Source organism: Sceloporus occidentalis, unplaced genomic scaffold (genome assembly GCF_023333645.1).
Source record: "Sceloporus occidentalis isolate IW3139 unplaced genomic scaffold, rSceOcc1.0.p SCAF_6, whole genome shotgun sequence".
Lineage (NCBI taxonomy): Eukaryota > Metazoa > Chordata > Lepidosauria > Squamata > Phrynosomatidae > Sceloporus > Sceloporus occidentalis.
The window spans coordinates 161,074-182,423 of NW_028316986.1; the positions used below are offsets into that span (position 1 = coordinate 161,074).

Sequence of the window (21,350 nt, forward strand, 5' to 3'; positions counted from 1 at the left end):
CGAGAATGTCATGGGGAGCCTTGTCAAAGGCCTTACTGAAATCAAGAGATACTATATTATTATTATTAACCTTTATTTATAAAGCGCTGTAAATGTACACAGCACTGTTACATACAGTCTTTATAATTAGACGGTTCCCTGCCCTTGGGCTTACAAACTAAAAAGACATGACACAGAAGGAGAAGAAGGGAGCGGTGGAGGGAAAGGGTAAGAGGTCCAGCAGTTCCTCTCTACCTCCGAGGCCTGGACCAAGGCAGATGGACTGGAGGGGGGGTTGGCAAGTGACAATTATGCAATGCCTGGGAAGGCTTCTCTGAACAGGATGGTCTTCAACTCTGTTTTGAAGCTGGTTAAAGAAGTGATCAGGGACCTTGTGTCTCGCGGGGGAAGAAGGTTCCAGGAGTGAGGGGCAGCGAGTGAAAAGGGGCGAATCCGAGATGGGGCAGATATAACCCTATATCCACAGCATGACTTTTGGTTAAAGGTGACCACAGAGTTGTGCTGGAGGACCTAGATATTCCTAGAGAGAACATATTCATAATATCTGTGAATAATCAAACCCACAAATAGCAAAGCGACAAATATGGAGGGATGAGTGTAATAGTCCCCCTTCCATTCCGCTTTGGTCAGGTCTCACTGGAGTCCAAAAAGAGGTTGGCAACCTGGGAGGCGTTGAGAGGAGGGGGCAACTAAGATGCCAAGGAGTCTTGAAACTACTGTGTGTGTGTCCTGTGAGGAACAGCTCAAGGAACTGCGCTTAAGGTGCCAAGAGTTGCCTATGCTTTTGTCCTAGCAATAATGGAACACTTAGCAGTGACCGTATGCTTGAAGCTCTGCTGCAGGACTGCCAATGCCTCCCAGGCGCCAAGCTCAGCCGGGAAGGAGGCCCTTTGGAGAGAGTCTGTCTGCAGCATCAAGGAAGGAGGCGGTGCGGGAGGGAATGGCGAAGAACAAGGAGAACGGCGTCCGCTTGGCCTCTCCACTCTCTCCGCTGCGTTGAATGGCGTGGTTTCCCTCTGCTTTGCTGGGCCGTTCAGGCAATGAGACGCATCAGGCTGGGGCTGCCCTTTCTTCATAAAGGCTTCTGAGTTTGTGAAGCAAAGAATGCTGCTGGGCCTGACATAAGACGAAGGCCTTTGGAACTGCGTTGTGAATGTCTTGTCGGATAGCTCTGCTGGGCCAAAGAGCACCCATCTCTCCGTCTCCAAAGGACCTGCCTTCGGAAGTGGCTCAGCCCTGGAAGCTCACAGAAAGAGTTTGGCCTTTTGCTCTTGCAGAAAAGTCAGACCGAAGAGGAAGCCATGGAGAAGAGGCCTGAAACGCCGGGAAGGAGCTTCTGTGGAAGCTGGGCCAGAGCCCCCGAGAGACCCACAGGCGACGGGCTCCTTCCCCCCATCCATCCCCTGTGGTTCGTTGCACACAGAAGACGCGAGGCCACACAGCGGCGGTACCCTCTGGCTCAACCCCTGAGCCTTAGCTGCAGCTCCGGAGGGAGAGTTGCCAAGCCAGCCTTGCGCCTGTCCCTCTGCCTCCACAGCCGCCTTTCGGAGCCTGAAGGATCAGAGGCCCGAAGGCCGCTTGGCTGAGTGTCGTGTGAGACGAGGCCTCCTCTCTGCCTCCAAGGGGCCAGGCCTGCGGTGTGTCCTTCTGGGCCTCTGCGGCGAGCGAGCGAGCGAGCGAGGGAGGGAGGGCCGCAGGCGTCGGGGGCTCAGCCTCTCTGGGCAGCTCTGAGCAAAGGGAGGCAGGCGCCGTTGCCGGGCAACCAGGGCCCGGGAGCCGGAAGCGGCCTCTCCCTCCGCCGCCTCTATGACCCGCGCTGTGACTCCTCCTGGCGGCCCTGAGGCGCTGCTTCCGGCGCGCACAGGACGGGCTTCCGGTTCCTCCCCGCGGGGACTCTATGGTGCCTGCTTCCGGTTCCGCCCCGGTCTCTCTCTCTCTCTCTCTCTCTCTCTCTCTCTCTCTCTCTCTCTGCCGCTCAGCCTCGTCCGGCCGCTCTCTCGCTCTCGCTCTCGCTCTCGCTGTCTCTCTGCCGCGGTGCCTCGAGGGAGTCGTCGTCCCGCCTCCCCCGGTGCCTGGCTCGCGGCGGCGGCGGCGGCCATGGGCGCGTACCTGTCCCAGCCCAGCACGGGCAAGAGCTCCGGGGACGGCGCCGGGAACGGGCCTCGCCCGCTGCACTTCGGCTACAGCGCCATGCAGGGATGGCGGGTCTCCATGGAGGTGGGCTGCCGGGAGGAGCAGCAGCAGGAGCAGCAGGAGCAGGGCATGCCCTCCCTCCCTCCCTCTCTCCCTCTCTCCCTCGGGGCAAAGGGGTCCCCTTCCTCCTCCTCCTCCTCCGCTGACCGAGCCCCGCTCTCTCGCCCCCTTCTCTCCCCGCAGGACGCCCACAACTGCATCCCGGAGCTGGACGGCGAGACGGCCATGTTCTCCGTCTACGACGGACACGGAGGTAGGTAGGCGCCCCTCCCCTTCTCCCCGCCCCCGGGGCTCCCCCTCCGCCTTCCCAGCCTCCCTCCTCCGCCTTCTCTTTGCAGGGGAAGAGGTGGCCCTGTACTGCGCCAAGTACCTCCCGGAGATCATCAAGGAGCAGAGGGCCTACAAGGAGGGGAAGCTCCAGAAGGTGAGCCCAGGAGGGCAGGCGGAAGCACGCTGCCCCCTGCAAGGCCCCCGGCTGGAACTGGACTCGGCTCCTTCCTTTGCGCCCGACGCGCTCCCGCAAGAGGGGAGGGTTGTGGGGCTGAGGGCCTGGCCCCGCTAGAGGGCTGAGGAGAGCCTCTGTGCCCCCGCAGGCCCTGGAGGACGCCTTCCTGGCCATCGACGCCAAGCTGACCACCGAGGAGGTGATCAGGGAGCTGGCACTGATGGCCAAGCGCTCCCGGGAGGACGGCGAGGAGAAAGAGGAGAAGGTGGCCGACGAAGACGACGGTCAGTCAGGCTGCGGCCGGGGCGCTCAGGTGGAGGGCAGCCTCTGAGCTCCGGCTCCCAGCCTTCCTTATTGACTGGGGATGGTGGGAATTATTCCAGTCGCGCTGGGAGGGGTGCACTTTGCCCAGGGCTGGTGTCAGTGTTTTGCCTCAAGATCAGAAGGAAGCAACAGGAGGCCAGTCTGGCCTGTCTCTGTCTGGCTGTCTTGTGATGCTGTGTCTGGGGGGAGCCTGTGGATGTTGACGGGTTCCCGTTCCCCCAAGATGCATCCATCGTGGCCAGCAGTGGGCTGATGGAGGGACACAGTGCCATGGGGGGGGGGGGTATAGGGTCCCCACCCTGGAGGAGACAGGGCCAGCCTGGCATGGGGAGCAATGGCCCCTTGACTTGCTTTCTGGGCTGAGGGTCAAAGTGTAGGGCTTGCAAGACCCCATGGACGTTTTCTTTCTTACAAGTGACACTTGCAGCCCTCTTTTCCCTTCAGCGGGCCTAAAGCAACATGAAGGGTTTCCCTACTGTGCTCTTTATCCTCACTGGAGCCCTGTGTGGAAGATCAGGCCAAGGCCAACAGTTGGCTCAATCTGTCCTAAATTTCACTGCTGAGCGGTGATTTGGACCTCCCCAGCCCTGTGGTGGGTCAGCCATGCTAATGCCTCCGGCTGTGGAGACGTGGGTGCCGTGGGTGAGGGGAGGCTTTGCTAGATGTCATCCTGCTGAGCCAGAAAGAAAGGCTGGGGCAGGGCTGTGATGCTGACCACAATCCCTTCTCCATCTCCCGCCATTCAGTGGACAAAGAAGAGGCTGCCTTGCTGCATGAGGAAGCCACAATGACCATTGAGGAGCTGCTGACTCGTTACGGCCAGAACTGCGTCAAGGGCAAGCTGGCCCCACCAGACAAAGAGGTGGCCCAGGAGGACGCCAGCCGAGGGCCAAGCCTGAACGGTGAGGCGGAAGCTGAGGAGATTGTGAGGCGTGGTGGAGAGCAGGAGGAGGAGAAAGAGACAAACAGTGGCAAGTGGAGCCCTGCGTCCACCACCAGCGGCATCCCCCCTGGACCGGACGCGGCTGGAGGAGGAGATGCTGGTGCCCCGGCACAGAAGGTGACAACCGATGGAGGGTCTCCTGCCAGGGCAGAAGCTGAGCCATCCTGCTCTTCGGCCAGTAAGGCCCAGCGAGCCGCCAAGTCCAGGTTCTTTGAGGATAGCGAGGATGAGTCAGAGGATGCGGAAGAAAAGGAAGAGGAGGAGGAGGAGGAAGAGGAAGATGAAAGCGAGGTACCCTTCTTAAATGGGGCAGAGGAGTAGTCATCATGGTGGGGCTGGGCTGGGCTGGGCTTTGGCTGCCCCTGTCACCACTAGACAAGGCCACACACCTGGCTAATGGTGTGTGAGGTGGCGGACGATGCCCCATGCTCAGGCGTCTCCGGTGCATTGGCCCCCCTTTTGACTAGGAGTGCAGTGAGGATGAGGACGGCTACAGCAGTGAGGAAGCAGAAAACGAGGAGGAAGAGGAGGAGGATGAAGACGAGGAAGAGGATGACACAGAAGAAGCAGAAGAGGATGAAGAGGAAGACGAAGACATGATGCTTCCCGGCATGGATGGAAAGGAGAAGGTTGGTGCCTGGAGCAGGTGGGGGGAGCTGGCAGAGGAATGGGGTCCCCCCTTCTCCCTCCCCCCAGTTGGCAGCCCTCCCTTGTCTATCAGCCGGGGGGCAGGAGGGTCTTTTGCAGGCTCCTGCAAGACTATGTGGAGCAGCGCTCATGGCCTCCTCCTCCTCCTCCTCTCCAGCCTGGTTCGGACAGTGGCACAACAGCCGTGGTGGCCCTGATCCGAGGCAAGCAGCTGATTGTGGCCAATGCTGGGGACTCTCGCTGCGTGGTGTCAGAGAGTGGCAAAGCCGTGGACATGTCCTACGACCACAAGCCGGAGGATGAGGTGGAGCTAGCCAGGATCAAAAATGCTGGCGGGAAGGTGACCATGGATGGCCGGGTGAACGGGGGCCTCAACCTCTCCCGGGCCATTGGTGAGCAGATCGCGTCTCTCCTCTTCCTGCCCCCTTCCTTGGCTCTCTCAGCAGTGCCCCTCCAGTCATCTTCCCACCACCACCTCTGCGTCACCCCACCCTTCGCCTGGCCTGGGGACTTGCAAGGTTAGTGAGCTACTTTGAGGGAATGGCAAGAATGGTTGGGGGCCAAGTGAGCAGGATCCCACTCTCAGGAGCACTGGAGATGCTGCCACTGGCCCCCTTGGCTATGGACAGCAAAGACCTGGGGCCAAAGGACAGCGCCCATCTCGGCAGCTTGACCCAGCACCTGGGACGCTGGGTAGACTTCCCTGGCAGCAGGAGGGTCCATTTAACCATAGCTCCTTGATTTCTTGTAATGCTGTGATCCTCTCTGTGGAGAGCTGCGTCTCTGTCAGCATGTAAATGGGTTTTGGAGTCATAGAATCATAGAATTGTAGAGTTGGAAGAGACCCCAAGGGCCATCCAGTCCCACCCCCTTCTGCCATGCAGGAAATCCAAATCAAAGCATCCCTGACAGATGATTATCTAGCCTCTGTTTAAAGACCTCCAAGGAAGGAGACTGCACTGCACTGCAAGGAAGGAGTGTGTTCCACTGTCGAACAGCCCTTACTCTCATGAGGTTCTTCCTAATGTTGAGCTAGAATCTCTTTTCCTGGAGCTTGCATCCATTGTTCCGGGTCCATTTCTCTGGAGCAGCAGAAAACAAGCTTGTTCCCTCCTCAATATGACATCCCTTCAAGTATTTAAACAGGGCTATCATATCACCTCTTAACCTTCTCTTCTCCAGGCTAAACATCCCCAGCTCCCTGAGTCGTTCCTCATAGGACAATGTTTCCAGACCTTTCACCATTTTAGTTTCCCTCCTCTGGACACGCTCCAGTTTCTCAATGTCCTTTTTGAATTGTGGTGCCCAGAACTGGACACAATATTCTAGGTCGGGCCTGACTAGAGCAGAATAGAGTGTCACTATTACTTCCTTGATCTAGACACTATACACTTTTATTGATGCAGCCTAAAATCGCATTGGCCTTGTTAGCTGCCGCATCACACTGTTGACTCATGTTCAACTTGTGGTCTACTTGGACTCCTAGATCCCTTTCCCATGTACTTTCATTCAGCCAGGTGTCACCCATCCTATATCTGTGCATTTCATTTTTCCGCCCTAAGTGCAATACCTTACATTTCTCTGTGTTGAATTTCATTGTTAGCTCTGGCCCAGCTTTCTAGTCTATTCAGATCATTTTGAATCTTGATCCTGTCCTCTGGAGTATTAGCTATTCCCCCTAATTTGGTGTCATCTGCAAATTTGATAAGTATGCTCCCAATTCTGTCATCCAGGTCATTGATAAAGATGTTGAATAACACTGGGCCCAGGACAGAGCCCTGTGGGACCCCACTGGTCACTTCTCTCCAGGATGAAAAAGAGCCATTGTTGAGCACCCTTTGGGTTCGGCCGGTCAACCAATTACAGATCCATTTAACAGTTCCTTTGTCTAGCCCACATTTTACAAGCTTGTTTGCAAGAATATCATGGGAAACCTTGTCAAAGGCCTTACTGAAACCCACAGCATTCCCTTCATCTAACAAGATGGTCATTTTATCAAAGAAGGAGATCAGATTTGTCTGGCATGACTTCTTTCTCTGGAACCCATGTTGACTTTTTGGTGCTGCTGGCATTGCCTTCTAGATGTTCATAGACTCTCTGTTTAATGATCTGCTCTAGAATCTTTCCTAGTATAGATGTCAAACTAACTGGACAATAATTGTTGGGATCCTCTTTTTTCCCCTTTTTGAAGATGGGGACAACGTTTGCCCTCCTCCAGTCGGCTGGGACTTCTCCTCTTCTCCAGGAGCTCTCAAAGACTATTATTGCCAATGGCTCCGATATTACATTTGCCAGTTCCTTTAATACCCTTGGATGGAGTTCATCTGGTCCTGGAGACTTATATTCATTTAGATTAACAAGGTGTTCCTCTACTATCTCTTTACTTATTCTGTGCTGAAATACCCCTATTCTGTCCTCTGCTCCATTATCTTCAGGTTGAGCCCCTTTTCCTTTTCGGAGAAGACTGAGGCAAAGAAGGTCTTGAGTAACTCTGCCTTTTCTCTGTCTTCTGTTAGCATTTTGCCATCTTCTCCACGCAGTGAACCTACCGTTTCCTTCTTCTTCCTCTTGCTGCGGACATATCCAAAAAAGCCCTTTTTGTTCTTCTTAACCTCTCTAGCAATCCTGAGTTCATTCTGCGCTTTAGCTTTTCTGACTTTACCCTACAAATGCCTGCTATTTCTTTGAATTCCTTTTTCGTGATTTCCCCCTTTTTCCGTTTCTTATACATCTTCCGTTTCAAACTCATCTCGGTTGAAAGTTCCTTCGTCATCCATCCTGGTTTCTTGAGACGTCTCCCGTTTTTCTTCCTCAGTGGAACTGTTTGAAACTGTGCCTTCAGTATCTGCTTAGCATCATGGCCAAACTTCAACCGCTCTCCAGAGGCGTGAAAGAATGTACATAGTTGGATACTTTTTGCATTCTCTTTGATGCTTTGAGGCTGGGAAAAAGAGATCAAGGCTGGAAATTGGCAGAAGAAGTGACTCTTCCTCTGCTGCTCATTGCTTAGACAATTCTCGCAGCTACGAGAGGAAGATGAGTCCACTTTGGGACTTTCTCTAACTTTCTTTGTTTGCTTCTGCACTCTATAAACCTTGGAGAGCCAACCTTCACTTCTCCTTGGAGGAATACAGCTCAGGCCAAGGGCTGTTTGTAGATCCTGGGTTCAAGAAATGGGTGGCTTGTTGGCCCAAAGATAGTCAGGATAGGCTTTGTTTGGGGGTCAAGGTCTCCCATTAGCCATGAGGGGTGTTGGAGCCCATCAGCAAAAGGGCTGGGGGGGCGCTATTTGGCTGCTTCACCCGCTGACCACCAATAAAGCTGACCTTACAGCAGGAAGGTGAGTCAGCGTCCAGCACCAAAAGAGCTCTTGGAAAGGCTTGAGACAAGGCCCAGTTCCAGAGCAAGATGCCCTGCCCAGCCGTTCTGTGGGTGAATTTCTGTCCCTTGGTTTGGGAGCCAAGGCAGGGGAAGGCAGGGGCTGAGGTGACAGTGGCTGCCAGCAGCCCAAATTGGTCTTGGAGACACCTTAGCCAGGGACTCCTCCTCCTTGCCTCAGTCTCTCTGGCCAGCACAGGTGCCCCTCCCTGTAAAGCCCTTCCTTTAATGGGGGCAGCCTTTCTCAGTCATGGGCACATGTGGACACATCTGATGGACTCTTTCTCCTCTGCACCCAGGAGATCACTTCTACAAGCGCAACAAGAACCTTCCCCCAGAGGAACAGATGATCTCAGCGTTGCCAGACATCAAGGTGCTGACCATCAATGATGACCACGATTTCATGGTCATTGCCTGCGATGGCATCTGGTAAGCCAAGAGAAGACTGGGGGGGGAGGGCGGTTGGGTGAGGAAGGGGGCCGTAGGAAGAGCTACCTCCCCTGGCCAGCATCAGCCACTTCCTAGCCCTGCCCCATAGCCCCCTGGGGCCATGTCAGGACCTGGAGTTTGGGGGGCCGCGGTGTGGGAATGGCACTGGCAGCATAGATAGTGCTTTCTGCTTTTGGTGACCACCCCCCCTTCTCCCACCCCCCACAAATCAAGGAACGTCATGAGCAGCCAGGAGGTGGTGGATTTCGTCCAGTCCAAGATCGCTCAGAAGGGAGAGGATGGAGAACTTCGGCTGCTTTCATCCATTGTGGAAGAGGTGAGTTGGGGCCAGGAGGGCTCAGAGCCTTTGAGGGTCAGCTGCCCCTCTTCTTCCACATTCCTCTGTCCTAAGTGCTTGGGGCCGGGGGGAGTGTGCACATGAGTAAAGGCCAGCTAAAGCTCCCTTCAGCCAAGCTTTCCCTTATACAATCGGCCGGGCATCATCCTGCTTCCCTTCCAGGCCTCTTGAGACATCCCCCCCCCCCCGGAGCAAGGCCCCCGTTTCCTGCTGGTGGGAGAGCACTGCTAAGTGCTGCTGTTCCTGTTGCTTTCAGCCCTCCCCCACCCCATTTCTCCTGCTCTGGGGGGATCCAGGAGGGGGCAACAGTCGCCTTTGCTGAGCCCCTTCCTCTGGCTGCCCTCCCTAGCTCCTGGACCGCTGCCTGGCTCCTGACACCTCTGGCGATGGGACAGGCTGCGACAACATGACCTGCATCCTCATCTCCTTCAAGCCCCGTCCCAGCCTGGGCCCAACGGGCGCGGAAGGCGGCAAGCGGAAACTGGATGAGGAGGAGAGCAGCGCTGCGCCAGCAACAGCCTCCCCGGCCCCCTCGCCCACGGAAGAGAGCTGCAGCAAGAAAGCCCGGCAGGACTAGCGGCTGCCCCGGGCGGGCCGGGGAAGAGTGGCCCGCTCTTTCTCTGGACTCCTGTTTTCTAAGCGAGGGTGGCGACGACGATGCTGACGAACTCTGGAGGACGCCTGGTCCCGGCCTTTTTTTAGCCTTAGGGAGCGCCCCACGTCTGTCTGTCTGTCTGTCTGCCTGTCTGCGTCACCTGGAGAGGAGGAGGGGACCAGGGCAGCACCCCGCCACTCTCTGAAGCCATTCCAAAGTGAGAATGGTGGGGAGGGCCAGACCCCAGGGCCCCGATCCCCTCCCTCCCCCCCCCCACTGTTTCCATGTGGTTGTTGCCATTTCTGTGCCCATGATGTTTCTGTTGGTGGGAAGAAGTTTTCCATGGGGGCGGCTCTTGTCTGCACCTCTATTTAAGGCCTTCTCATTTTTATTTGGGGGGCTGGCTGCCCCCTTCTCCCCCCACATTTGGCTGCCAAGCCTCACTCTGTATTGTTCACTTTCAACTGAGATTTTTTCAAACTAAAAGCTGAAAAACGGAACAGTGACTATGGGTTTTCTTTCCTTGGGGGGCGAGAGAGGAAGCTTGCCGGGTCTCGGCCTGTTGGTCTTCCCCTCAGCTACCAAAACCTGCCAGGGTTCTCTCCTGGGCCCAGTGCTATGCAGCATCTTTATCAGTTACCTAAGACAAAATAATGGGGGCATGCTTATCAAATTTGCAGATGACACCAAATTGGGGGGAGCAGCTAATACCCCAAAGGACAGGAGATTCAAAATGACCTCAATAGATAAGAAAGCTGAACCAATTAATTTCAACAGGGTTTATCCCTTGTGCCAACCTTGACAGGCAGGATTCTCCTCAGTTTTGTTTCATAGATTTGTCAGTCGTTCAGGACAACATTCGTATTATATATATATATATATATATATATACACTGAGCACTACTTTCTCAAAATTATAACTACTGTCATTGGTAACAATGGGGAGCCCGGATAAGTGCATATTAGGGAGCAAAAGGTTTTGCTGGATGGAACGGAATGGATGGTCCTAAATGGAGAACACACACAGGACCTTGCTGGGGAAGAGGTCAGTTCCCAGGAATGGCATGCACAGAAGTAGGGAAACCAGGGATTGTTCTGGAAGCTTGCAGCTACAGAATCGAATTGAAGCTCTCTCCCTCTTCAGGGATACAAGGAAGAGCACCAGCGACAGACCTCTGGGAAAGTGCAGGGGACACTGGGAAGACTAGTGCAGGGAATAGCTTCAGCCAAGCCTCAGAGGAAGCATGCGGGGAGGACTCCTTGCTGAGGGGTACAGAAGCAGTGATTTGTAGGCCTGACAAGAGTCTCGAGAGGTGTGTTGTCTCCCAGGGGCAAAGATCCGTGATGTGACAGAGAGACTGACAAGACTGGTCAAGCCTACTGACCAATACCCTTACGAGGCGCCTGGTAGGAAGCTGAAAGGAAGGGATGCCCAGGTGGTCATCTCCTCTCTTCTGCCAGTTGAAGGGCATGGTCCAGGAAGGGAGAGGAAAATAGCAGATGTGAACAACTGGCTTCGCAGATGGTGCCGCCGAGAAGGATTTGGATTCTTCGATCATGGGCTGCGGTTCCATGAGGAGGGACTTCTTGCAACAGACGGGTTGCATCTCACGCCAGTTGGAAGTAATGTTTTTGCCAACAGTCTCAAGAACTTGATCAGGAGGGCTTTAAACTGAGTTCCGAGGGGAAGGGAGACAATATTAAGGAAGGCGAAAGGGATGGCGAAAATAGTCAAACTGACATAGAGGAAACAAGGCAAACAGTGCAAGGACCCAGCAGTGGGAGGTAAAAAAACTTGCACAGGCAGCAAGTAAAAGGGAACCATGGTCTGCGATGTCTCTACACTAATGCACAGAGCATGGGAAATAAGCAAGATGAACTCGAACTCCTAGTACAACAAAGCAAATATGATATAATAGGCATCACTGAAACCTGGTGGGATGAGTCTCATGATTGGAATGTGGAAATAGAGGGGTATAACCTTATTAAGAGAGATAGGCCAAACAGGAAAGGAGGAGGAATAGCACTATATGTCAGAGATATTTACACCAGTGAAGAGATCCTGGACATCAATCATGGAAGCCAGGAGGAGAGCATCTGGATAAGAATCAAAGGGGAGGGAAACAACAAGGGTGTTACGGTGGGAGTCTACTACAGACCCCCAAGTCAGACTGAGGAATTGGATGATGCCTTTCTAGGACAGATGACCCATAGATTCAGAAAGGAGAGATGTAGTAGTGATGGGCGACTTCAACTATCCTGATATTTGCTGGAAGTCAAACTCAGCCAAATCTTCAAGGTCTAGCACATTCCTCACTTGCCTGGAAGACAATTTCATGGTCCAAAAGGTGGAAGAGGCAACAAGGGGGTCAGCTATTTTGGATCTGATCCTAACCAACAAGGATGACTTGGTTAATGGGGTGCAAGTGGTGGGATCCTTAGGTGGAAGTGACCATGTTCTCCTGGAGTTTGTTATACAGTGGAAAGGAGAAGCCAGGCAGAGTCAGACACGCATCCTAGACTTTAGGAGAGCGGATTTCAGTAAACTTAGAGAAGAATTGAGGGGGATTCCATGGTCAGAAATACTAAAAGAGAAGGGAGTTTAGGACGGATGGGACTTTCTCAAAAGGGAGATACTGAAGGCACAATTTCAAACAGTTCCAATAAGGAATCTTGTAAAATGTGGGCTAGAGAAGGTAACTGTTACATGGATTTGTAATTGGTTGACCGGACGAACCCAAAGGGTGCTCAACAATGGCTCCTTTTCATCCTGGAGAGAAGTGACCAGTGGGGTGTCCAGTGGGGCTCTGTCCTGGGCCCATGGCTATTCAACATCTTTATCAATGACTTGGAGGACAGAATTGGGAGCATACTTATCAAATGTGCAGATGACACCAAATTAGGAGGAATAGCTAATACTCCAGAGGACAGGATCAAAATTCAAAATGACCTGAATAGACTAGAAAGCTGGGCCAAAGCTAACAAAATGAAATTCAACACAGAGAAATGTAAGGCACTGCACTTAGGAATGAAAAATGAAATGCACAGATATAGGATTATGGGGGACACCTGGCTGAATGAAAGTACATGGGAAAGGGATCTGGGAGTCCAAGTGGATCACAAGTTGAACATGAGTCTACAGTGCGATGCAGCAGCTAAAAAGGCCAATGCAATTTTAGGCTGCATCAATAAAAGTATAGTGTCTAGATCAAGAGAAGCATAGTGACACTCTATTCTGCTTTGGTCAGGCCTCCCCTGGAATAATATTGTGTCCAGTTCTGGGCACCACAATTCAAAAAGGACATTGAGAAACTGGAGCCATGTGTCCAAAGGAGGGCAACTAAAATGGTGAAGGGTCTGGAAACCATGAAGCCCTATGAGGAAGGACTCAGGGAGATGCTGGGGATGTTTAGCCTGGGGAAGAGAAGGTTAAGGGGTGATCTGAGAGCCCCGTTTAAATATCTGAAGGGGTGTCATATTGAGGAGGGAGCAAGCTTGTTTTCTGCTGCTCCAGAGACTAGGACCCAATGGAGCAATGGATGCAGCTGGAGTATGAGCATCACTGTTTTCTTTCTTGGAGAAGAGGGGTGCCTTCTAACAGGAAGCTCTATGGGCCTGTGGCCTGGGCAGAGGCCCCTTCCCATACCCCCCTTTTCTGGGGGTCAATGTCCTTCCTTGCCCTTTGTTCTCTGTCCCCTTCCTTCCTCTCTCTGCTCTCTTTAAGCATGGAAGCAGAAACCAGGTGGCTTTCCTTCTTCCTTACAGACTTGAGAGTCAGCTTGAGGACGGTTTTGGTTTTCTCTGCAGGGTCGTTGTGTTGCAGAACCCAGACAGAGCAATACCGAAGTTGCTTTCTTCCCTGCCAAGGCATCCGGTTTATTTACCAGGCGCTCAGCCCCAGCTGGTTCTGCCAAATCCCTGCGGAGGAGAGGCAACCCTTCTTAGGCAGACAGAAGCCCTTCCAAGAGATGCCAAGCGCAGGAAGAGAGGCTCCGCCTCAACCCTGGGCAGGCCTTACTGGTGGAAAGGGCCGGTCCATGATGGGACACTGCCATAGAGAGTCTGGCTCAAGGCTATGGAATTCTGGGAGTTGGAGTTTGTTGTGGACCCACAACATTTTCCAGCTCCCAGAATTCCATAGCCTTGAGCCAGAAAGCCTTAAAGCAGTGCCAAACCAGGTTATTTCCCCAGTGTGGATGCAGCTAGGGCTAGGGTTAGGGCTGCCTGAGCCCTTCCCCAGTGGCTCCTTGCTAGCCCCCAAAGGCAGGAAGCTGGCTCTGGGCCCCGCTGGACCGGACTGGCGCCGGGGCTGGGCTCCTGGGCCCTGAGATCTCCACCAGCAAAGGCCCTTCGGTCCGGTCAGCGGTAGCCACTGTCCAGAGAGAGACTGGCCGGAGCCTTTGGCAGAGGAGGGGCTGGGCGACCCCTGAACCCTGAGTGGCCCCACGACACCCCCCCCCCCAATATATATATATATATATATATATAGAGAGAGAGAGAGAGAGAGAGAGAGTGGCATGATGTGTGGCTCCGGCTGCGTGGTCCATGGGCTGCGCTTTATTGCCCGAAAAGCCGTGCCAAAGGGCTGGGATTGGGCGGCAAAGGGGGCGCTGGCCAGGGCTCGGGGGAGCCCTCCGTCCGTCCGTCCCTCCGTCGCTGGGAGCAGGCCTCACTCGCTGGGGCCCCCTCCTCCTCCTCCTCCTCGGGGCTGGCCTTGGCCGGGGACTCCGCGGGGGAGCGGCGGCGGCGGTGATGGCGAGGCCCTGGGGCTCCTGCAGGCCTTTCCTGGGGAGGCAGGGAGAGCGAGGCCCCTTGAGGACTGGCCTGGGAGCAGGAAGGCCTCCGCAGAGGGAGGGCCAAGCCCAGCAGGCCAGGCAGCCTCTCCCTCTGCCCCCCAAGGAGGGCCCTGGGCTCTGACCGGGGCTCCGCTGCCGGGGCTCCGCTGAGGCAGGCTCCCTCTGGCTCCCGGGGGGCCCTCCGGAGGGGGTCGGCCGAGGGGCCTTCGGAGGGTTCAGCCCCGCCAGCAGCTGGGTCCCTGCGGAGGGAGAAGAGGGAGCGGCCTGAGCGCCAGCCTCCGCCAGACGGCCCTGGCATCATCGGATCAGGGATCCAGCCCCCCCCCCCCGACCCAGGTACCTTTGGGGCCAGCCCCGCCAGGAGACCCTCTTCCTCCTCGTGCTCCTCGCCCTGGTCCCGCCCGGGGCTGGCGGCGGAGGGAGAGGAGCACCGCCCCGTAGAGGTAGGCCAGCGCCTGCGGAGAGACAGAGAGAGAGGCTCCGCCGAGAAGAAGGCTCTTCCCAGGGACCCCTTCGCCCCAGCCCTCCCGGCCTTCCCCCGGCGCTTACCGACGGCGAGAGCAGGAGGGCCAGGAGGGCGCTGCCGCCGGAGCCTTGGCTCCGGAGGACCTGCCGGGAGCAGCAGGGGCGGTGGCCCCTGGGGATGATGGGTCTGCTCACCTTCCTGCCCAGGTAGACGGGGAGGCCGAGGGCCAGGGCCGGCAGGGCGAGAGCAGCAGCAGCGGGGCCCCCAGCGCCAGGCCCAGCTGCCACAGGAGCCTCTGCCGCCGCGACCAGGGCTTCCTCCCCCAGAAGGTGCAGCCGGAGGGGCTGCGGAGGAAGGAGAGCGAGAGAAGAGCCTGGAAAGCCGCTTCCCGGGCGAAGGAGCCCCCTCCCGCCCGCCCTCCCTCCCTCCCTCTCCGGGGCCAGCGCCGGCTCCTTTCGGCCTCGGGCTCTTCCTGCAGCTGCTGCTGCTGCTCTTTGGCTGGAAGCCTCCAGTCCGGGCAGAGTCACGGCCCCGAGGCTTTCCCCTTCCCGATCTCCCCGGCCCCGGCTTCGGCGGCTGCTGCGGCGGGAGAGGGCCAGGCCCCCTTCGGAGCTCGGAGATCTCTCGGCCGCAGAGCCAGCAGAAGAGGCAGCCGCAGAGGGCGCAGCTCATCCGCTTGCAGCCCCCGTCCTCCGCTTTCGCGATCGGGGCTCGGCAGCGGGGGCAGCGGCGGATGCTCTCTGCGGAAGCGGGAAGCCGGCGGTGAGCGAGCGGGGCCCGCGGGCAGCGGCCTCTCTCTGGGGCCGGAGGGCCAGGGCCTGCCCCAGACCCAGGCGCCAGCCTCCGGGCCATTCCCTGCCGGGAAGGAAGGCTGCTAGTGCCCCAGCCCCCCAGCCCCCGGGACGGCACTCACCGCAGGCCTTTCCCCTTCCTCTTCCTCTTCCCCTTCCAGCCCCGTCCTTCTCTTTCTTGGCTCCCTGGGGCTCCGTCGGGGGCTGCGGGGCTTCCCGGGGGCAGCAGGGGCGGCCATCCTTCGGCCAGGGCTGGCGGCAGAAGAAGCAGGCGGCGGCTCCGCACCGGGGCCTCCCGCAGACCAGCCGGGGACACGCCGCGAAGCCCTCGGCCAGGACGGCGAAGCTGCCAGGGAGGTCGGTCGGTCGGTCGGCGGGAGCCCCGGGCGGCACCCAGAGCCCTCGCCGCCTGGCCCTGGCCTCCCGCGGGCTCACCTGCAGTCCGGGGCCGGGCACCAGCGGGCTCCCGGTTCTGCGGCCAGGGCTCGGCGGAGGAGGAGGGCCTCGGCCTCGTCGGCGGACGTCGTCCGGGCCGAGCGGGGCCGGGCAGAGCGGGCAAGGCACCGGGACGCGGCTCCCCCGGATGGCCTCCCGCAAGTAGCGGCCCCCGCAGCAGCCGCCGGGAGCGGGGAAGGCCGAGGGCGGCTGGGCCTCCAGGCAGAGAGGGCACTCCAGCAGCGGCAGTGGCGGCGCCTCTCCTCCGCCGGGAGGGAAGAGGCCGGCGCCAGGCCCGAGGGCGAAGGGGAGGGAGGCCCCGCCGGACCAGCAGCGGGACCCCCAGCCCTGCCCTCCTCTTCCTCCCCAGCCATACTGCCCCCCTTCCCGGGACCGGAGGAGCCCGAGGGCCGGCGGAGGGAGTCCCCGGGAGCCCCCCGGATCACGCCCCGCGCAAGGAGCCCCACCGCCCTCCCTCCCTCCCTCCGTCCGCGGGAAGGGCCGAAGGGATGGGCGACTGGGGTGCTGCCGCAGCTGCTTCCTGCTCCTCCTCCTGGCCCCCACCTGAGCTGCTCCCCCGCAGCCACCGCGCAGCATCCTGGGAAGTGTAGTCCCATCCTCACCCGCCGGCCCCCAGCCCAGACGGCGCCCCGGGAGCCCCCGTCCCTTGCCTCCTTCTCCTCCCAGCACCCAAAGAAATAGAAGGGGGGGGCCGGTCCAGGGATGTCTCCCCCCCCCCCCAGACTGGGTCTCTCTTCCCATCAGAGGCGGAGCGGAGCGGGCCGGGCTTCTCTGCCTCAGTCCCAAGGCGGAGGGTCATCGCCCTTCACCTCCTCCGGGGCCCCGGGGGCATGAACAGGCCTTGGGGGGCCATGTGAGGCCCAGGAGTTGCTTCTCATCAGGCCCAAAGGGCAGAAGGATGAGGGCAGGGATTGGGGCCCTGAGCCCCAGTTGGGGGGGAGGAGGAGGGACCTTGGCCGCTCCAGTCCCACTTCCCTTCAGACCCTCCCCTCTCTTGCGAAGGAACTGTGGGGCCAGATGGGTCCTCCTTCTCGGGGGGGGGCTCCATGGGGCCAGGAGGACCCCGCAGGGTGGAAGGCGGTGTTTTTCCAAGGGCGGGGGCTGGAGACCCCCAGAAAAGGGGGCGAGAGAGGGGCCCCGAGGAGGGAGCGCCATGTGAGGGGGGGTCCTCCACCTTCCTCCCCCAAAAGAGTCGGTCTGCCTTCGGGTCCCTGGACGCGCTGGAAGCCTTCGCAGGAGAGAAGCGGGTCGCGGCTTCTTTGCGGCGCTTGGCCAGAGGAGCTTCTTGGGCTCTGGGGCCACAGATGTGCTTTGAATGCTGCCCACCCTTTTGTGACGATCTCTTTCTTTCTTTATTGTTCTCTCTCTTTTAGGTTTGAAATAATAGTAAACTGAAAGGTAGAAAGTGGATGGCTTTTTAAATTGTGGCTGAATCCCAAAGAAAGGGGATCTTACGGAACAGGCTTCGCAGCATAGAAGCGCTTTGCCACGGAGGAACAACAAGGACAACAACCACACGAGGAGGAGCCGCCAATCTTTATTTAATGCACCACCAGCTCCATCCAAAGGTCCCCTGAAAGACCCACTGGTTCTAGATTCCTCTTCCAGAAGCGACATCAAGGCCACAGACCTCACGAAGTCACACCAGCCTTGGTTTTTCTTACATCATAGTCCAATTTTATGACGGAAGAGAGAGAGAGAGAGAGAGAGCATTGTATTAGTCAGTGTGATGCAGCAGCTAAAAAGGCCAATGCGATTCTAGGCTGCATCAATGGAAGTGCAGTATCTAGATCAAGGGAAGCAGTAGCGCCACTCTATTCTCTTCTGGCCTCACCTGGAATCATAACCCTGAGTCCAGGCCTGGGCTCCACAGTTCAAAAAGGACCCTGAGAAGCTGGAGCCATGTGTCCAAAGGAGGGCGGCCAAACACTTCCCCTCGGAGGCCTGTGATGGAGAGAGAGTTCCTGCAGGGCCTTCTGGGGCCTCTTCCAGCCCTGGGCCTCTAGGACGCCGCCCACATCCTCCGCCTCTGCTTTGGCTGCTCTCCCGAGGCCTCGCCTTGCGGCCTCGAGGGTCAGAAGCCGGGACCTGGACGCAGGGCAGGGGATGCAGCCTCTGCTCGGGAAGGGAAGGGAAAGGCCCCGCGGCGCAGCCTCCCTTCCGCCCCTTAGGCTGGGGCTCCTGGGCCACGGGGGCAGCCACACTCCCTCCGCCTCCTCCGAGCAAACCTGGCCAAGAGAGCCTGCCTGCAGGAGCCCCAAAGCGGGGCGGCCCCAGAGGAGAGGGGCGCTGCCGAAGCCGGGGCTCCGGGGTCCCTCCTGCCAGGCCCCACGGAGTCCCAGCGGGGGCAAGAGGCGGAGGGCAGCGGGGCCGAGCATGCCGAGGCCGCCCCTCCCTCCCTCCCTCCCTCCCCTTGGAGCCCTTCCTGGGCCTCCGCTCCAGGCAGAGCCTCGTCTGACAGACTGACACACGCCCGGCCAGCAGCAGGGAGCGATCTGGACCCTTCTAAGCCTCCCCTCGGGGCTGGCTCTGGAGGGAAGGCTCTCGCGGGCCCCGGCCTCCGAAGCGCCTCCGCCGGAACTAAGACACCGAAGGAGACTAGGCGGTGCCAAAGGAGACCACGCCCCTCACCCCAGGCGCAGGCGCCCCTGAGAAGAACTTCCGGCCCCGCCCCGCCCCTTTGTGCTCCGCGCGGAGCAGGAGGAGGAGGAGGAGGCGGCACTCCACTTCCCGTCAGGCACCGCGGCCGCGAGAGGAACCGGAAGTGCCTGACGCTCTGGCCGCCCGCCCCGCGGATGGGCGGGAGCGCCGGGAAAAGCGGCGGCGGCGGCGGCGGCGGAGCAGAAGGCGGCGGAGGGAGGGGAGGCGCGTGGCGTTGGGGCTCCGCGGGGACAGAGGGACCGGCGGAGGCGGGGGCGGCGGGTCCGGTTCCGGGGGTGGCGGGCGGGTCCGAGTGGCGCTGAGGGTCCGGCGGAGGGGGAGGCGGCCGGGGCTGGACCCGCCCCCCGCCGCCCCCTCGGCCTCCGCTCCGCTGCCGCCGCCGCCTCTTCCGCGCAAGATGCCCCGCCGGAAGCAGAGGCACCCGCAACCCGTCAAAGGTCAGCCAGGGAGGGGGCTCAAGGCGGGAGGGGAAGGGGCCTGAGACCCCGGTCCTTCCTTCCATCCTTCCCTCTTTCTTCCGGGGCGGGAGGGACTCCGGTTGGGCCCCCGGTTCTGACGCCCGGCCCGGCGCCGGTTCCGTCCGCAGTGGAGGCTCCCGTGGCGGGGAGTGTGGCAGAGGCCCCGGCGGAGGCAGCGGAGCAGGAAGAGAGCCCGGAGCCGCGAGGCCGCTTCCCCCCGAAGGTCGACTCAGAGCCGGAGGAGGAAGAGGAAGAAGAGGAGGAGGAAGAGGAAGGAGAAGGAGGAGGGGAAGAGGAAGAGGAGGAAGGCGGCGAGGGGGGCGCCGCCCGGATCCTGGCCTTCGAGAAGGACGTGGAAGGTGGGTGAGGGTCCCCCGGGAGAGGAGGGGTCCCTGGCCCCCCACAGCCCCCTCCCAGAGCTCCCTCCCTCCCTCTGGAGGCCCCCCTGGAGCCATGGGAAAGGGAGGTCAGAGGTCGGGGCCTGACCCCCTTGTTCTCCCTCCCCCCCCGTTGCAGGCTGCCTCCGTGGGACCCCCCGGCTGCCCTACGGACTCAGCGGAGACGAGGAAGAGGCGGCGGCAGCGGAGGAGGAAGCCTTCCCTGCGCTCTGTCAGCCGCAGGAGGCAGGAGGGCCGGGAGCAGGACCAGGAGTGGCCATTCTGGGCGGCCAGGGGTCCGGCCAGCCTTGCCAGCACTGTGGCCTGGAGGGTCCCGGCCCCCCCGGCCTCTGCTGCCCCCCAGAGCTGGGGGGAGAGGGGGAGGAGGGGGCCCTCCTGCGCGGGGGCCGGGTGGTCTTCTCCTGCCAGCTGTGCCCCTTCGCCTCCCACTACTCCAGCCACCTGAAGCGGCACATGAAGACCCACAACGGGGAGAAGCCCTACCGCTGCCCGCACTGCCCCTATGCCTCGGCCCAGCTGGTTAACCTGACGCGGCACTTGCGCACCCACACCGGGGAGAAGCCCTACCGCTGTCCCTCCTGCCCTTTCGCCTGTAGCAGCCTGGGCAACCTCAAGAGGCACCAGCGGGTCCATGGCCAGGAGCGGCCCCTGCGCTGCGCCACCTGCAACTGCCACTGCCTCCGGGCCGGACCCCTTCCAATCCCTGGCACTGTGGGGGTTGCGCAGGGGCAGGTGGCAGAGCCCGAGGCGCAGGGGCTGCCCCTGGCGGAGCAGGATACAGGTACGTCCCATGGGGGGGGTGCCTTCCCTGCTTCTGTGTCCCAAGAGCTCACGTGGCGGGTGCACCCCCTCTTATGGCCTCTGTGGAGGCGGAGGGAGGGGGCTCAGACTGGCTTCCACAAAAGTGTCCCCTCCCAGCTCTACTCAGTGGGGAAAGGTGCCTCCTGTTCAGCCAGCCACTCTCCTCACTGCTGTTTTTCCTTCACAGAAGTGGCGCCACCTCTGCTTCCTCCGCACCCGCCTCCACCGCTGCTGCCTGGCTCTCCATTCCTGCGGCCCGAAGACACTGTTGCAGCCGCCGCTGCCTCCGTGCTGCCGGAACTGCTCTTCCCATTCACCTGCCGCGCCTGCGGGCTGGCGCTGGAGGCGGATGAGGGCCTGGTGGAGCCCGTGTGCAGACGCTGCAGCTTGTCAGTGCTGGGGGCCTCCCCTGCCTCCCCCAAGGGCTTTGGGTGCCAGCTGTGCCCTTTTGTCACCACTTATCCCAACCATCTGGCGCGCCACATGAAGACGCACAGCGGGGAGAAGCCTTTCGCCTGCGCCCTCTGCCCTTACGCCTCGGCACACTTGGACAACCTGAAACGCCATCAGCGGGTGCACACTGGTGAAAAGCCCTACAAGTGCCCACTGTGCCCTTATGCCTGTGGCAACCTGGCCAACCTGAAGCGCCACGGCCGCATCCACTCGGGGGACAAGCCCTTCCGGTGCCGCCTCTGCTCCTACTCATGCAACCAGAGCATGAACCTTAAGCGCCACATGTTACGACACACTGGTGAGAAGCCCTTCCAGTGCCGCATCTGCCCCTACACCACCGGCCACTGGGACAACTACAAGCGCCACCAGAAGGTGCACGGTCAAGGGGGGCTGGCAGTGGCCGAGCCTGGGCCGGAGCGCAGCCGGCCCTAGCCGGGGCAGAGACACCCTAGGACATCTACAGCCTTTGAACTCTGGCGGGAGGAAGGAGAGTGAGACTGGACTTTGGAAGCAGCTGCGGTGGGGGGAGAAGAGAAGGTGCTGCTGTCAAGGATTGGGTCCCTTTGCAAACCACGTGGTTTCCCTGCCTGCCGTGGGGGCGCTGGGTGCTCCCCCTGGCCATCTTTAACTGTGGTTGCTGCTTCAGTCTGTGTAATTTATATGGTGTATTCATGCATTAAACTGTTTTCTTATCTTGCCTTATTTTGGCTGGGGGGGAGAGCAATCTGATCTGGATGCGCGCCAGCCGGCTTGGCCC

The 21,350-nt window shown here is 59.3% G+C and overlaps 3 protein-coding genes and 1 pseudogene across 4 annotated transcripts; 3 read left to right on the top strand and 1 right to left on the bottom strand.

Moving 5' to 3' along the window:
• The first annotated feature begins 1,982 nt into the window (after positions 1-1,982).
• Positions 1,983-9,813, top strand: LOC149310268 (protein phosphatase 1G-like). Its single transcript, XM_089528613.1, has 10 exons — positions 1,983-2,217; positions 2,377-2,446; positions 2,532-2,617; positions 2,787-2,922; positions 3,709-4,196; positions 4,373-4,534; positions 4,711-4,945; positions 8,231-8,360; positions 8,595-8,697; positions 9,068-9,813. Exons 1-10 carry the CDS (start codon positions 2,098-2,100, stop codon positions 9,293-9,295), a joined length of 1,758 nt encoding a protein of 585 aa, XP_089384739.1. The 5' UTR covers positions 1,983-2,097; the 3' UTR covers positions 9,296-9,813.
• A 4,037-nt stretch (positions 9,814-13,850) lies between these two features.
• On the bottom strand, positions 13,851-16,202 carry LOC149310269 (uncharacterized; annotated as a pseudogene). The gene is made up of 5 exons (XR_016281558.1): positions 15,802-16,202; positions 15,489-15,712; positions 15,183-15,315; positions 14,450-14,931; positions 13,851-14,348 (listed from the first exon to the last, which is right to left on the bottom strand). The product of XR_016281558.1 is annotated as an uncharacterized LOC149310269 (transcript).
• A 108-nt stretch (positions 16,203-16,310) lies between these two features.
• Positions 16,311-18,848, top strand: LOC149310270 (uncharacterized). Its single transcript, XM_089528364.1, has 3 exons — positions 16,311-16,408; positions 16,567-16,675; positions 17,994-18,848. Exons 1-3 carry the CDS (start codon positions 16,311-16,313, stop codon positions 18,783-18,785), a joined length of 999 nt encoding a protein of 332 aa, XP_089384490.1. The 3' UTR covers positions 18,786-18,848.
• ZNF513 (zinc finger protein 513) lies at positions 18,810-21,295 on the top strand. Its single transcript, XM_089528614.1, has 4 exons — positions 18,810-18,920; positions 19,070-19,300; positions 19,458-20,120; positions 20,328-21,295. The coding sequence occupies exons 1-4, from the start codon at positions 18,881-18,883 to the stop codon at positions 21,023-21,025; spliced, it is 1,632 nt and encodes a 543-aa protein (XP_089384740.1). The 5' UTR covers positions 18,810-18,880; the 3' UTR covers positions 21,026-21,295.
• Positions 21,296-21,350: the final 55 nt, after the last annotated feature.

Bases quoted from the DNA above. Each gene is read 5' to 3' on its own strand.
- LOC149310270 (XM_089528364.1), top strand. From the start codon at position 16,311: ATGGGCGACTGGGGTGCTGCCGCAGCTGCTTCCTGCTCCTCCTCCTGG. The intron at 16,409-16,566 runs GTAGTCCCATCC...TCTTCCCATCAG, and splicing joins CGCGCAGCATCCTGGGAAGT to AGGCGGAGCGGAGCGGGCCG. The intron at 16,676-17,993 runs GTGAGGCCCAGG...TCCGCCCCTTAG, and splicing joins AACAGGCCTTGGGGGGCCAT to GCTGGGGCTCCTGGGCCACG.
- ZNF513 (XM_089528614.1), top strand. From the start codon at position 18,881: ATGCCCCGCCGGAAGCAGAGGCACCCGCAACCCGTCAAAG. The intron at 19,301-19,457 runs GTGGGTGAGGGT...CCCCCGTTGCAG, and splicing joins CTTCGAGAAGGACGTGGAAG to GCTGCCTCCGTGGGACCCCC. The intron at 20,121-20,327 runs GTACGTCCCATG...TTTCCTTCACAG, and splicing joins CCTGGCGGAGCAGGATACAG to AAGTGGCGCCACCTCTGCTT.
- LOC149310268 (XM_089528613.1), top strand. From the start codon at position 2,098: ATGGGCGCGTACCTGTCCCAGCCCAGCACGGGCAAGAGCTCCGGGGAC. The intron at 2,618-2,786 runs GTGAGCCCAGGA...GTGCCCCCGCAG, and splicing joins AGGAGGGGAAGCTCCAGAAG to GCCCTGGAGGACGCCTTCCT. The intron at 8,698-9,067 runs GTGAGTTGGGGC...TGCCCTCCCTAG, and splicing joins TTTCATCCATTGTGGAAGAG to CTCCTGGACCGCTGCCTGGC.